The 15,104-nt window shown below is 44.9% G+C and overlaps 1 protein-coding gene across 2 annotated transcripts; it reads right to left on the bottom strand.

Moving 5' to 3' along the window:
• On the bottom strand, positions 1–14,804 carry sdc4 (syndecan 4). 2 transcript variants are annotated; one of them, XM_085275331.1, is made up of 5 exons: positions 14,510–14,804; positions 3,413–3,605; positions 3,284–3,321; positions 2,999–3,191; positions 1–2,673 (listed from the first exon to the last, which is right to left on the bottom strand). In XM_085275331.1, exons 1-5 carry the CDS (start codon positions 14,564–14,566, stop codon positions 2,522–2,524), a joined length of 633 nt encoding a protein of 210 aa, XP_085131457.1. In that variant the 5' UTR covers positions 14,567–14,804; the 3' UTR covers positions 1–2,521. The 2 variants fall into 2 exon arrangements, with proteins under 2 accessions (XP_085131457.1, XP_085131458.1); XM_085275332.1 differs by having other exon boundaries at positions 3,413–3,602; positions 14,510–14,802.
• Between the last annotated feature and the right edge of the window lie 300 nt (positions 14,805–15,104).

Here is a 15,104-nt window from a genome sequence, read left to right as displayed (position 1 = left end):
TTAATGTGCATAAAAATAACTTTATTTTCAATAAATCGGAACCAGCATTGAGAAACCAATGATTCATTGGCTCCACTCCAATGATTCACGTGTGGTATTTGTGACATTAAGCAGCAGAACATACCCTCCCATGTTTACCGACTCAGACCTGGGGCCGACGACAGACTGCTTTTTGAAATATTCTTTTTTAAACTCGTGTAATCTGATCAGATTTACTCCTCTGCCCGAGTCAGAGGTCAGCTCGTTCCTCCCGGCACACCAGAGGACACGGGCAGCAGCATTGTGTCAGTTATCAGGCCTCGAGTGTTTTCGTAACTGTGCGGCTGCTCGCGTCGCCGGTCGTGTTCAGATTTACAAAAGTGAGTCGCCAAGAATCGACCCGAGGTCTGCTGACGGCAACGTGGCTCATCGACACAACATCCCTCGAACGAAGAGACGTACAGCAACCACATAATCAATCCTTCTACAAAAAACAAAACCATAAATACAAAAGCAAAAAGTCTAAAAGATAATAGACACTCTTACCAAATAAAAAGTTTCAAAACTATTTGCTGGAAATCTGAAACTAGTGTATATAAAACTTTTAAAAATCACATATACAACAGCTTAAGGGTGAACACCCGAACCTGAAGGAAGGCAATAAAATAATTTGACAGTTAAATTAATTAAAAATAATAACGGAGGGGAACTAGTTGATCTACAGGAGGGAAAATAAAACACTGGAGGACATTAGAGGCGTTAGTATTAGCATCGGTAGTATCAAAACTTACATTTACAGTAAATCACATGAAGGTTACTGCAGGACACCAAAGAGCAAAAACAAAACAATTTGGCATTTAAATATTTGGTAGATATTTCTGTTGCCAGAACACGGCTGAGTACCAAGTTAATATATTTAAGCTTTTTTTAAAAATTGATATTTAATGACTATGTACAAATCCTTGGTAGAGCAGTCTGGATGCATTGGACCGGCTTACGACGGCGTCGGCGATTGCTCCGAGAACTGTGACTGAAAATATAAAAACTAAACAGCAAACAGTCGTGTAGCTTATCGAGAGAAGCATCAACCCCATGATTGAGAAAAAAATATATATATATCAAAGAAAGAAAAAAGTACTGTTTCTGCAATCACAGAGCTCAACTTTTACACGGATTAGCACCTCAGTGCTGAAAGAACTGAAGGAATTACAATTTTAATTTGGCAAGTTTTAGAAAAGATATAAGCCACTCACGTTTGGTCAAAATTACATTAGAGTTAGCTTAGCACAAATAAATCAGCTAGCTAGATTAATTAAAAAAAAAGAAAAAAAAAAAGAAGCAGCTAACGGAATTACCGAAGACCACATTTACGCTTCATTTCTTTCATCTTAATTTATGAAAAACTGGGAAAAAAAAAAGCCCCAAATGTTACATTAGCGTTGCTACGCTACTGTAGCATAGCATTAGCTGAGGAAACCCGACTTTAAATGCTGCCATCAGACTGACTTTATGCTTAAAAAGGTGGTTAAACCCAAATCTGCACATTATATGTCGAGAACATTAATTTGATGAGTTTACAGCTACTTCACACATAATAGCCTTTAGCTGTATTAGCGTTGGCTAATGCTTTTCACTTTGTAAGCTAAGCTAACCAGCTATTCGGATATAGCTTCGTATCCTCGAACTCTCTGCAGGAAAGTGAGCGAGTCTACATCCGAAAGTGTCGACGCCTGGCGCGATGCTGAGGAGTGCAGCAACGCCTCGCCGCTATGACGTGCTGGTGAATAACCCGGGGTCCTCCAACGTTTGCAAATTCCTTTCAGGGATTGGTACGACTCGTCTGGTGCTATGTGCTGAGGAGAAACCAAACATACCAGGAGCTTTGAAGGGAAATAAAAAGCCTTTTAAGGTCATTTTAATGAACTCTGCTGCATCTGAAGGTTTACAGAACAGGAAGTGATCGTTTTACAGTGCAGAAACAACACTTCTATACAGGGTCACTTCTAACGGAGCATGAAACCGCTGCACAACTTTCAGATTAAAACCAACTTTGTTTTTCTCATTATGGCATTAAAAAAAAAAAAAAAAAATCTCATGAAAACCTCGTTAGTCTTTAGAAGTTGCAGGTTCAGAGGAGAGAATAAATAACTGGACCGATAAAAGTACCGTTTTAGTGTTTTTAAAGGAAAGAAGGGAGGAGTCTTGTCCTGTTTGAGAGGAAGTGAGGTCATGGCAGCTGAGACAGTCCACTCCTGTCGCTCATTTTCCTTTTCTGAGAAAGCGAAGCCTCTGATTGGTTCAGAGAGCGTCGGTAATAAAGCGCACATCAGGGAGGAGCCAGTCTGTCGATTGTGTTGTCGGGGCTTCTCTTCTGATTTACCCAGCATCGCTCCGCTGGAGGAAAGTGAGGAGGAGGAGGAGGTATGATGATGATGATGAGGCATGGCAAGGCCAGACGCCGGCCCTGATTGGGTTTTTAAGGGAGTGAGGTGTGTGATTGTGTGTGGTTGTGAAAGGAGGAGGAGCAGGAGGAGGTCGGGGTCTATGCGTAGATCTCTGTGGTGGGGGCCTTCTTGTAGATGGGCTTCTTCGACAGATCGTAGCTGCCCTCGTCCTTTTTCTTCATGCGATAGATGAGGAAGAGGATGAGGAGGACGGCGAGCACCAGGCTGACGGCGAGGGTCGCGGTCAGAGCTGGAAGAGAAAGTAAAGCGACAGATGAGACTTTTTAAGCTGTGACAGTGATTCCTACTCCTTCCACCCAGACAGGAGCCTCCTCCTGCTCCTCTGGGGAGGGAGCTCTGAAGCTCCTCGTCAGCCCTACACTTTAGAAATCACGTCATCTGACATCGTGTACGAGCGCTACCGTGCTCTTGTTCTTAGTTTAAGTTTATCACAGCTTAGGGAAATTTTCCTGCGTCTGATGTTAAAACTCGGGCGGCATTTCCATCTTTGGACATTTAAAAACTCAAAGTTACGTTTTGGCTGCTTCAAAGATGTTTGTAAGAGCACGACTGACCTGCAAGGAACTCCGTCTTGCTCGTGATGCTCTCGTTGCCGGTGTGGGACATGAGGACATTGGACAGGTTGTCTTCTCTGCGATCGTCGTTGCCCAGCACAGGGATCTCGTTCTTCTCAACGATATCTCTCTCGTTGACGGTTGGTCGCACCGGGCGCTCTGGCTCGGGGATCTTATTGTCAATAATGTCGAGCTGTAAATGAAGAGAAAAGAGTTGGTGAAGCCTCTGCTGCATGGTTGAGGGTTTAAGTATTTAAGGAGACTCCACGTGCAGACGCTTCTCACCTTCACTGTTGTCGTCTCGTCAGGTGACATGGGCGTGTCTGTGGAAAGAAGCAGATTCTTCATTTAATCTTACAGATTCTACGTAAACGTCAGAAATCGCTGCGCTGAGTGTTTCTCGTCAGGACCGACCTGCGTCACCAGATCCAGAGAAGTCGTTGTAGTCTTCATCGTCGTACGTGTAATTGTCAGCGTCGTCGTCTGTGAAGCCGAAGTCTGAGCCAATCGGGGCGTCTCCAGACGCCTCCAGATCGCCGCCACGTGTCGACACGCCGGCCGTCTGCGAGCTCTTCATGGGCATCCATGTCTCCGTCTCCCTCACCTGCTGGGACATCAGACGGAGGCTCAGAGGGACTTTATCTCACTAACACTCCTTCGGTCTGATAGGCCGACATGCTTCCAGTTTCTCTGTAACTTTTTGGTCAAGCCTGCCCAATCAGGCCCCTTCAATCAGCCCAGTCGCCATGGTTACCATCCCTATCAAAGCTTAACATGGTGAGGGCACATCAGCCACATTTAATCACATTACAAGAGTTTATTTCAGTGACCATTTGCCCGCTAAGCTGCAGGAATGGGATTAACACCCCCTCCCCAAATCCATCACCTAATCATTAACATTAACACACACACACACACACACACACACACGGGACATGAGCCTGATGTGTTTTACAGCACCGAACGCGATGCAGCCGAGGAGGAGCCCATGTGATGTTTGTGTCCGACAGGAAGCAGCCAATCGAGTTACCAGGAAAAGAAGAGTGGTGATTATGTTGTCGGGAAAACTGGAACAAGCTTTTATTTTTCTGAGCTTTCCATTTAGCGAGAACAAAAGCAGACCACAAATCACACTGGAAAGCTTCCCGGATGTCCCACAAACATCCTCGTCCACTCTCTCACAGATCGAGTCGTGTACGTCACGAGGCTCTTAATTACTTCCATCCCAGTCTTCATTTAAGGGTTAACCCAGCCCGCCCGGGGCCTCCCTGTTTGTGTGTTCTCGGCCGCTCGGCGTGGTAACGACGTGTTTGAAGGTAATCCTCTCAGCCGCTGCCTTTAAAAAGCAGAGAAGAAAGAGGGGAGGGGATGCCCCATTGTGCCTACACAGAGCTTCCAAACAAAGGCGGCCATTTTACCGCGACTCCTTAGCAACAAGGTGGGCTCGCGAGGACTCGCCGCTCCTGCTCCAATTTGTTTGGTTTCCTACACTTTCAGGCCTCCTTTGTGTGCGTTCCCTTGCACTTTACTCCATTTCTTCCCGTCTGAGTCCCTCTTTCCTGGCTTTCCTTACAGAGCTGTATTTAAAAATCCAGGAGCAAACATCAAATTTGAAAGAGTTTGCGGCTCCTTAAAGGTGAACAACTTGTTGTTGTTTATGTTTTTATGCTTCGTGACAACAATCTTTGGGTTTGAGGGCAGCTGAACTAAACAGGACACTTAAATCATTTAAAAGTGCTTGAAAACATTCACAGTCTGTGTCCTTGAAGCAGAAACATCCAAACCGATAACAGCTGGAAACAGCTGCAGCTAAAGGTTTGTACTGCATCCATTTCCACACAAATTTGATCTTTTCTTCTCTCTTCATGTCTTTTCATGTCCGTCCTGAAAGCTGTGGCGGTAGTAGCCCGGCTGAGGATCGCTGCTCTATTATGTCCTCATTTAAAGCCCTTACATGTGCAGCAGGGAGCCGTGATCCTGTATGTGTGCATTCATGCCTGCCTGCCTGTCTTTGTCAGTAATCCCGAGCCGAAAAGTGGTGACTGCTGGCTCTTCATTTCCTCGCAACCATTCACAGTCCTGCTGCAACACGTCCTCTGAGTCACATTAGAGGAATTACGCTCATTCAAGCCTCCGTGTGGACCCGTATGAGTCAGGCTGATTCAATCAGGTAAACCAGCAGGACTCACAGCCCTTCATTTTGTTATATTTGACATCATTCCCCCCCGAGGCTCGTTTTACTTCGATTTGCGGTTACAGATGGTTTTAAAAGCCCAGAAAACCTGATTTCTCTGCTTCTTGCTACAAAAACACGTTTTCTTGCCTCACTCGAGGGATTTCAGTGATTTATTGGCAGGTTTTATGCGTTTAGTCACCGTCTCCTGTCAAACTTAAGGAACGTTAATGACCCGAACCTTAGTCTGTGGAGTGGGTGTGGGCCTTTTTCTAAAAACAGGAACACTTTGCATTTTTCAAGTTCCACACAAACAAAAAAGTAAGAGTACGTTTTGTCCTTCTGTGTCCTGGGGTGTTGAAAACGCTCCCCTTCCCGGTTCCTCTGACCTTTAACCCCTGCGTGGTGTAACTTGGACGCTTGCGTCCCGGAGGGCTAAAAGAAAAGAAGCGTACGCCTCTCAGGCTGACTGAGGCCTGTCCCGGCAGGCCCGGCGTATTCGGGAGAACAGAAAAGATCAAAAGCTCGAGGCTTGCGTTACATAAGGCCTCCGATGTTACCGTCACATGTGCGACATATTCTACTTTTACTATAATTTCCCGGAGCTGGGACGGGGTTCAGGCCAAGTCCCAACAAAAACAACAACGGTGTTCCAAATCCAGGAAAAACAAACAGAGCCAAGGATGAGCGCCGGAAGCCTCAGTTTCTGTAAAAACTGTCCAACGTCAGCCTGAAAACAGATCGGTAGGGAACACAGCGTGTGTGTGTGTGTGTGTGTGTGTGTGTGTATATACACATCTTCTAAACCAGCACGGACCGGCAAACAGAGGACAGAGGAGCGCCCGAGCTGAGGTTACGTAACAAATCGACATGAAAATCAGCGCTCACTCATTTTACTGAGCGGTCCACTCAGTCACAGCCACACAGCACATGTTACACTGTTAGCAGGCACGCACTCATTTACTGTGTGAGTAATAAGAAAGACCCCGTCTGTCCTCCAGAGGGTACATAACACACCTGAAGCACTTTATATACCTGTAACTTAGTCTATAAGAATAGTCACAGTCTATTAGTTATATTTGAATCTATATCAGAACAAAGTTTATTTCCTGTTCTTACTAATTTTCGGTTATTGTAGCCATTTTAAGGTTTGTTTTATTTATTTGAACTTTTTCCTTTTTGCTTGTTATTTTCATTTGAACTGCATTACTCTGCCAGTGTCTGTTTCAAGGATTTACAGTTTTAAAGGTCCTGCAATACCTTTGTGATTTTTTTCTCTTCAAACAAACTTTCCGTTTCTCCACTTCAGCTCGCGTTAAAACTTAATTGAAAGCAGCCTTTATCTGCTTGGAAACACTGCCACAAACAGCCTGAGTGGACAGATTATCATTGTTCCTTCACATCAAGCCGAATGTGTTCATTACAAACAGCCTGAATGAGCTTCAGCGACACAAAGTCCGGCTACGTGCTTTACAGCAGAGCTCGCTGCGGTTCGGGGGGAGGCCGCAAACGCCTGCAAACGGCCTGGAAAACTCGGTGAAAGCTGAAGAGTGGAAGTCCCGAGAGTTTACAGACAGAAGAATCACAACCAGCCATTTTACAGCCTGTTAACAGATCCCCATTTTGTCCTCCATCAGTGATTCACAGCCTGGTATGTTTTGGGCCTAATGTGCAACAGCTGATAAGCAGCCGGATATGGATGGCAGCCAAACCAACCAACCAAATGGATTCAGTGGAAAGAAATATGGGATAAGATTTCTGTTCAAGGCTCCGCTTCTCATTCCCACAGAACCAAACATGGACTCGTTTAAGAAGAAAACAACAAAAAGCCTCCTCTCTCCGCTTTAACGTTTATAACTCGTTCTATAAAAGCCTGACTCATCACAGCACTCACTCAGATAAAGCCAACACAGAGGTCAAAGGTCAGAGTCAATCCAGCAGCTGAACACAGCTGCCCTTTGTCTTATAAAAAGGCCCAAACTGCAGAGCTCCTTGTGCCACGTGGTTACAGTCTGAGGTTACCAACCATGTGACCCAGACAGTCCTCGCATGCAACAAAATCATCACGCGTGACAGAAAAGTCACATTAGTGATGCTGACATCTGTGAAACGACCACGTCCATCAGCCAGCTGATTAACTGCTGTGCTTTGTTGTCATGTGACCTTTTCTGTTACTGTAAGCACAACAAAAGCCATCGGCTTTCTTTGATTAGCCTTTGAAAAGAGACGCCATCGCCCCCTCCCTGTAGACTCCATTCCTGCCCCATCAGACACGTCACACCTCCATCCCATCACACCCTTCTTTATCCTGCCCATTACAGCACGGAGGTCCTAAAACCCAAAACCCTCCAACTGCTCAGCTTCGCTAAAAAAAAAAAAAAAAAAAAAAAAAAAGCAGTCTGCCAGGAGTCCTACCAACCAGCTTTAGGGCCCGTCCCTTCTACTGACACCAAACAATGCCAGTGGACGCCCCGAGAGCATATCAATGACCAAGGTAACTGGGCTAAGCCTCCAGCAGCCTCCCTTCATTAAACTCTGGAAACAATCCCTCCATCTGCCAGCACGGAGAGGGGCATCTGGTCCTTTCACACAGCCGACTGGAGGAGGTTCAACACGTGAAAAGACAGGAATGTGCTTCCTTATTCTTTGCCGTGTCCGGCATCTCACGAGCTTTGTCCAGAAAAGTCAGTTTTCAGAGGCCAAAGCAGTGCTCGTCTTCCTCAGTGTCTCCCATTTCTTCAGCCCCCCCTGTTGATACTTGAGCCAGCAGGATTTGCACCAGCATTGTGTCACTTCATCTGCTGGTAAGATGTACTCCTGACCTCTGACGTAACCGCCAAAGAAATCCAAAGGCCACGGGAGGAGTGAAAATCATTGCTTCGTTAAAATCATAAAGCTGACCCATATCAGCTCAGCTGTTCCTTCAGGAGGCCTGAATGTGGTCATCCTCAAACACTAACCTACATTTTCCTCTCCGTACTGACAGCAGAGCTCCAGATTCCTCCTACCTACGCCGGATCTATCTATAGCGGAGTTCCCAGCACCAGACCAGCCACACTAAACTCCCTGGAAGTGGGTCTCCATCTATTCCAAGGAACTGGAAGAAGCCTTTTGTGCAAGTATTTCAGACTTTTCATCAGCACCTCTAACCCTGTCTGCATGTCATGGGTGAAGCTCCTAAAAACAAAGACACCCGTTATCATCCGTATCAGGCCCCTTCAGCCTGTGAGGCCAGAAGAGACCTGACAGCAGCCTCGCTGGTTTGGCCCGAGCTCCGAGTCGAGCGTCTGCGTGTGCTTAGAGTGCTTTGGCTTCACTGCGGATGAGGCAGGAATGTGGCGGCTGCATCGACGAGGTTTTGGCTTTTTGCCGAGCTGACCTATGTGGAGGAACACATTCCTCAGTCCGACACAACGCAACACACACACGGCTCGGAGGTGTGTAAGAGTCCGTCACCATTTACCTCGTTTCCCTGATGTTCAAAAACAATCAGTGCCTCCCTCCTGACTCTCCTCAGAAACAGCTGACCCTGAAAATAACTGGAGTAAAATTTTACCTTCATACTTCAAATATTTGCAAAGTTATGGGCTCTCAAAATACTTACTTGGGCTCATTTCTGGTCTCACATAAGCAGCATGGTTTCCAGAGTGAAACTCACTCTTTGATTACAGATCGTGTTCTCGGTGCGAGTTAGTTATTCATGCTGCGACTCAGAGTCGGATGAAGCTGGGCATTGAGACTGATCTGTTAATCAGCTGTGACTGTATGTTGACAGTGTGCTAATCAGTGAGGGACGGAGGTTTAATTTGACTGAGCGGTCTGATAAAGCTGACCTCAGATCTGCTTATGTCCAAATATAGCCAAAAGTTTCCTACAAATTCAAGTAAAAATATCTCAGATGTTTACTTAAATGCACAAAGAACAAATATGCTGATTTGTTTCTGATGGACATTTCCTGTTTTCCTGCTCGCAGGCTGATCTTTAAGCAGATAAGACCCCTTGGTGTCTTCCCTGTAGTCTATCGGCCTGTAATGTTTGATTCAAGGCGGCGATATGCTGCCTGGGGGAGTGGCATTAAAGCGCTGGAAGATGGAGGACGCAAGCTTCAGTAAGAGCTCGAGACGATGCAGGCATCCGGCCTTTTTCACCATTAGTCGAGGATTCGGTCAGAGATGCGACAGGGTGAGCTCGGCAGCAGCAGGAAGGGACCAACAAAAGCTGCACAGATAAGATCAAACTCTCAGGAGGGGCTCATTAAAGCTCAATTAGCCCCGTCAGCAGAGAATAAATCGCCCCAGTCTGCTGCACAGCTGGCTGATTGTACAGCCACCGTCTTATCTAAGAAGTCTCACAGAAAACAGGCTCTTTATCACACTGGATTTTAAGATTTGACTCATTTCACTAATATTTGTCTTTATTCATTGAAGGACAATAGTAACTGAGTCAAAGTGAAGCTTAGTGCTCTGGTGATTTCAGGAGTTTACTTTACGCTTGCTTCTTGACAAAAGAGGCAACATTTTAGGTTTCACAAAGACGTTTTTAATTATGCGTAGGGTAACACCTTTTCTTTTACAGAGATCGTGCCAACTCGTCCATTTCCAAACATTAAATCGAGCAGATGTCAGAAGCACAGTTTAATCAAAGCAGAAACATGCACGTGTGTATGAAGGCAGTTGGTTATAATGCTTGAGGGTGACTGAAAGAGGAAGCGTACACAGTGGGAGTTTAATTTTACTCTTCATTTCTACAAGAGAGTTGTAGTGTTTTCAGTTCACAGCATGTGAAGTTGAGTTTCTTTCCTAAAACCCACAGTCAAAGGTCTTTTGTGGTCTGTGGGTTCACTAGAAGTCCAGAGACTCATTCAAACATCCAAAACTTCCAAAGTTAATCATTGATTAACTCAGTGGATTAGAAATGAATGTAGCATCCTGTGCAGGTAGTTAAAGGTTAATGTGACGGTTGCGGTCTACAGTCGCGAGGTAGACCTCACACACACCACATCAAAAAGGTGCTGTACTGCTGAAATGCATTCGAATAAGGGAAAACCCTCACGCCACCCAAAAGCAGCCTGCGAGCTCTGCTCAGTGGGTGGGTGCCGTTTGTGGAGTATCAACTGGGTTTCGTTTGTAAGAAGTAAATTTCCAGAAGCCGACAAACACAATGAGCCGTTATCAGAATCAGAATACTTTATTGATCCCTGGGGGAAATTATTTATCAAAAGAGAATCAGCAAAAATCCCCATAATCCTCACGTCTGTGAATAAAGGGCCAATTCAAAGTTTGGTGAAAGGATGATGGTTGCTACACTTCAGGGTAATGGTTATGCACACAGTTCAAGAAATCTTTGTTGTTTGACATTATCATCGCACGCCATTTCTAGCCCACTATGTTTGATTTTGATGGCGTCACCTCAGACTTCAGCCATCTGACCATCTTCTAACAACTAACAGGCTGATCAATAGTGAAAACAACGGGCAGAAGCAGCCGCACATTAATAATCACCAAAAAAAACAAAAAACAAAAAAACCCATTGCAGATACATTAGAAATATTGGGTCGATATCATTTGGATGTCTGCCTGCCTGCCTGCGGATGGTGTGCTTTGATTATCATTTCTCATGCCCAATACATGTGCTGTGGACGGGAGCTGATAGCTGGAAAGAGTCTGGCTTCAATCCTGAAACAAACGTGCAAAAGAACGAGGAGACTGAGACGGCACAGGCTGACATTAAAAAGGCCTCCCTCCGAGGCTCGCCGTTCCCAGAGGAATCACAGCGAGGCTCACATTCCCCTGACATAAAAAAAAAATATATATAAAAATAACAAAAAACCCCAAACTGGAGCGCTGTCCACGCATGCACCGCATAAACTCCCTCAGGACAACAACATGATCAGCATACAACCAGCTAGCTCCAGCCTTTCCCCGCTCTCGTTCCAGTAGGACCTCGCGAGTGACGTTTCGTTTGCTGGTGCTCATGTAGCGCTAAAGGTCTCCCAGCTCCACCATCACGGACTACAGCTGGTAATAAGAGTCCTTCCCCATCCAGTTTGCAAGAAAATCCCCAGAATAAAACAAGCCCTGCCAATTTTAGTCATAGACGATGAAGGAGCAGCAGGGGTTTGCTGTCATTTAATTAAAAATAATAAAAACACAACTTCCAGGCCCGAAAGCAATGTCTAAACTTCTCCAGTTGTTACAAGTTACAATGTAAGATTTTTGAAGTATTAAACACAAATTAATGGATTTTACTGTAACGCTGACCAGATGCATGAGTTTAAAGGCAGATAAACTGTTTTCCTGCACAACTTTAAATACTTTGGAGGTTGCATAAAGTCTGGAGCAGTTAAAATGTTGTCTGCAACATGTTTTATGATGACACTGGTGAAAGCCATAAGCTGAAATAGCTTGGTCAAGCAGATTTTATATGTGCAACAAGTGTTTCTGGAGCATAACCAGCTTTTCGCTTTACTTAACTATGTATATAAAATATAACTTTTTTTTGTGCTTAAAATCTGCAAGAGCCCCTGTTGAGAGTAACAGCACACAGCAGAGGCTTATAATCAGAGACTGCTCAGCATCTTTAAACTGCCTGTCTTAAAAAAAAAAAAAAAAAAAAAAGTCAGCTGAAAGTGATATAACCAGAATTGGAGGGTTTTTATGGTCGACTTCTGCCCTGAATGCATTCATATAGTTCCCGTTACAGCTGCCAGAGTATGCAGTGGTTGGAAAAGGGTGGAGGGAGTCCGGGGGATCGGATTCGACTGCACTCCGTCGTGGGCAGGAAGGACAAAAACCTCCTCTCTCTGTGTGCCAACATTCCTGGGCCCAAAGGGATTTTATAGACCAGCGGGCAGCAAAGCAGGAACCATTATTACATCCTAGTCATAGTATTTATCAAGCACCACCCTGCACCCCATCATGCAAAGGAGACAAAAAACTAGCCTTAAAAACCTGCTTCATTCTGGTGCAAATGATCGGGGGGGGGGGGGGGGGGGGCTGCAAAACCAGTCACATTCCAACAAGTTCTAACAAATGGGCTCCAGAGGCAACAAGCTAAGGGTTTGATGGGGCAACATGGATTAACTCTGGGGCAAAGAAGACTTTTCTTACCCCGATTAACCACCACAATTTCAACTTCAAGGACATGTGTTAAATTAAATCATAAAAACTGGACTTCTATTTCCATAAAGATGAACGATACCCTTATTAAAGGCCAAACAAGCTCATCTTTCAGCCTGTTAAACAAGATGTTGTTTTATTCTGTCTTATATCATAATTGAAGGCATGTGTTTGGAGTTCTCTCAACATTTTTGACATTTCAGAAAAACGCCCTGCACATTAGCACAAACATTACACTGGGCTGGTCTTTCCTATCTTTTTCACCTTCACCCTTGGCTAGGCAGCGAAGGACCATACATGGGCAGAAAACGCTGAGGTCAATGGAAAATAAAAAGAACAGAGAACAGGGTTTGTTTGGCATGCCACGCTATCTTGAACAAACTGATAAAAAACAGACAAGCTGACCAAAGCGAAATGGCACCAAGTTCCTGCTGGCATCCAAGTTGATATGAAATCCGACTCAATCCCGTGATAAAAACATTCCGATCGTGCCTGTGGCTCTCAAAAAACCCTTTTTCTGCATTCAGAGCATGTTCTATTGTCAGGTAAAAGAACATTGTTATCGATTAGCAGGGAATGCCAAACCCACATACCAATAATGACCTCGTGGGCAGAGAGGAAAGGCCACAAGGAGGCAAGTATTGTGATAGCTCAGAGGCCAAGTATGCATTAAAGGAAAGGACACGCGGGAGAGAAAGGGGTCAATATCTGGAGCTCGTTTAAGGAAGGAAAGGGGGAATGTTTTGGTGGGAAAGCTGTAGGTGTAACCACACTAGGCTAGCTGTGTTAAAGAAGTGGAGTGTCACCCCGAGGCCCCATTGAGACCCCATCAAGTGTGCAAAATCCCAGAGAGGGCCGGTCAAGGTCACCAAAGGTCACATACCAGAGGGGGGACCAAAAGAAAGAAGAGGAGGAGGAGGAGATACTTTGAGGAATGTAACAGACTGTAAGGCCCAATCAGGCCGCCATGTTTTGTTCCAACCCCTTCTCACACCAAAATGTGGAACGGTGGAATAGCCAGAACCCCGAATATAACCGTTATGCTGCTTAAACAGAGAACCGCTCCAGCCTACAAATGTGTCTACAAATGGTTGTGACGTGTTGCACAAACTAAAGCGTGATTGTACAGACAACAATCTGCTCTGAGATTAGCATCCTTTAACAAATCCTGCCGTATGTCAGACATGCAGTTAAACCAGCTCTTACTGCTTTTTGCTCATTCTCACCATTCGTATGGACCAACTGGCCTGAGTGGAGGGGGGCAGGGTGCATGTTTTTGTATGTGGGTGGCATCAAGCATTCAATGTTGATGTTAATCACACTAAAAATGATTAATCAGAGCAACAAAACAGAAGCAATGTAACGCATGTTTGGGCAAAACAATTAAAGACTTGTCTTTTTTGCATAATGTCTCCTCACATTTATGCCTAGAACAATCTAACTATCAAGAAAGGAAAACTTTCAATACAGTGTCTCTGGAACTTTAAAAATTATTTTATCGCCCAACTAAATCCAAATACATCCCGTTTGCAACACGTGTAGACATGAATCATCAGCAAATATGGATCTACCTACGCTGCAAGGCTTACCTAATCATGCTTGCAACACATCCAGCTCCCCTGGTCAGCTAATTCATAGACAGTTAATGGGAAAGCATCAGAATGGAAGGGGCGTAACATGGATCTCACTTAAACTGGGATTTGGTGCCTTCCAGCTCAGCGAGCCTCCTCATAACACACAAATCCTACTAATTAAAGTCAAATTCTGTTCTAACAACAACACATGGATTCACCATTTAAGTCTCAGTGGCTCCAAAAGGAGTCTGCACTCAGATTTCCCCATTAGCTCACACTGGCAACAACCTGGAGAAGTGTTCAAAGACACAAGAGAGTCTGGCGTGCATCTGTATTATTATCGGGGGCGGGAAACTGTCTCTTTGATCAAACAGGATTGATCCTCTTTGGGAAGTGTCTCTGGGATTCATCCTGGAAAAGTGACGCCCCCCCCATTCGGGATAATAGCTGCCATATCCCAGGAGAAGCTAAGTGGCTAACAACTCTCATTTCCGTACTTAAACAGAGGGATAGGACAGGTAAATCACAGCCTTCCGGCTCCCGCTAACAGCACACAAACACAGGGCTAACCTCAGCAAGGTAGCGCTCCCGAAACAGAGATACACGAGTGTTTGAATTTGAGCTGCTCGCTGGAGAAACTACTTACCGACTCTGAGAAGACGGAGGCAGTGGATAACATCAACACGAGGCACAGGGTGAGCATGGCTGTTCTTCCAGGTAGTTCACAAAAACAAGCGGGAATGTCGCCCTAAACGTTAGCTTAACGGGGATTTGTAGCTTTAAAAAAAACAGCGAGCTGAGCGTCTTCAGTGTCCCGCCGCTGTGTTCCAGTATAGTCCAGCAAATAACACACAGTACAGCCGTCCGCCTCTCGGTACCGTCACCGTTTCTCCCGTAAAGTTTCTTTCGTTCGCTGCTGCTGCGCTTACTGAATAGCCGCCGGCTTGTCTGGTCTTTTTTACTTGAGTCTGTAAACCAATCATCGGCCAGCGTACGTATGACGTGTGGAAATCAGCACATTCCACAGGCTAGGCTTGTCCGCTGGCTCCGCCCATTTCACCTTTTCTTTTATTGTTTACCTCAGTTATTTTTTTTAAAACGCCATTTTTAAGTGAATGCATGAATGTAAAACTCAGTACAAATATATTTAAAACGAGAAAAACAAAAATATATTAACAGTGATAATAAAACGTAATGAATCAAATAATTATAAATAAGTTAAAAACATAATATTCACTTTG

Source organism: Mchenga conophoros, linkage group LG5 (genome assembly GCF_057382185.1).
Source record: "Mchenga conophoros isolate Kocher_MC1m ecotype Shallow Benthic linkage group LG5, M_conophoros_male_GT1.1, whole genome shotgun sequence".
Taxonomy (NCBI): domain Eukaryota; kingdom Metazoa; phylum Chordata; class Actinopteri; order Cichliformes; family Cichlidae; genus Mchenga; species Mchenga conophoros.
Note: the sequence above shows the minus strand (reverse complement) of the source record. Positions and strands in the feature narration are given on the sequence as shown.

Coding starts and splice junctions, on each gene's coding strand:
- sdc4 (XM_085275331.1), bottom strand. CDS start 14,566: ATGCTCACCCTGTGCCTCGTGTTGATGTTATCCACTGCCTCCGTCTTC. Junction 3,606..14,509: donor CCTCCGTCTTCTCAGAGTCG/GTAAGTAGTTTC, acceptor CTGATGTCCCAG/CAGGTGAGGGAGACGGAGAC. Junction 3,322..3,412: donor CTCTGGATCTGGTGACGCAG/GTCGGTCCTGAC, acceptor TTCTTTCCACAG/ACACGCCCATGTCACCTGAC.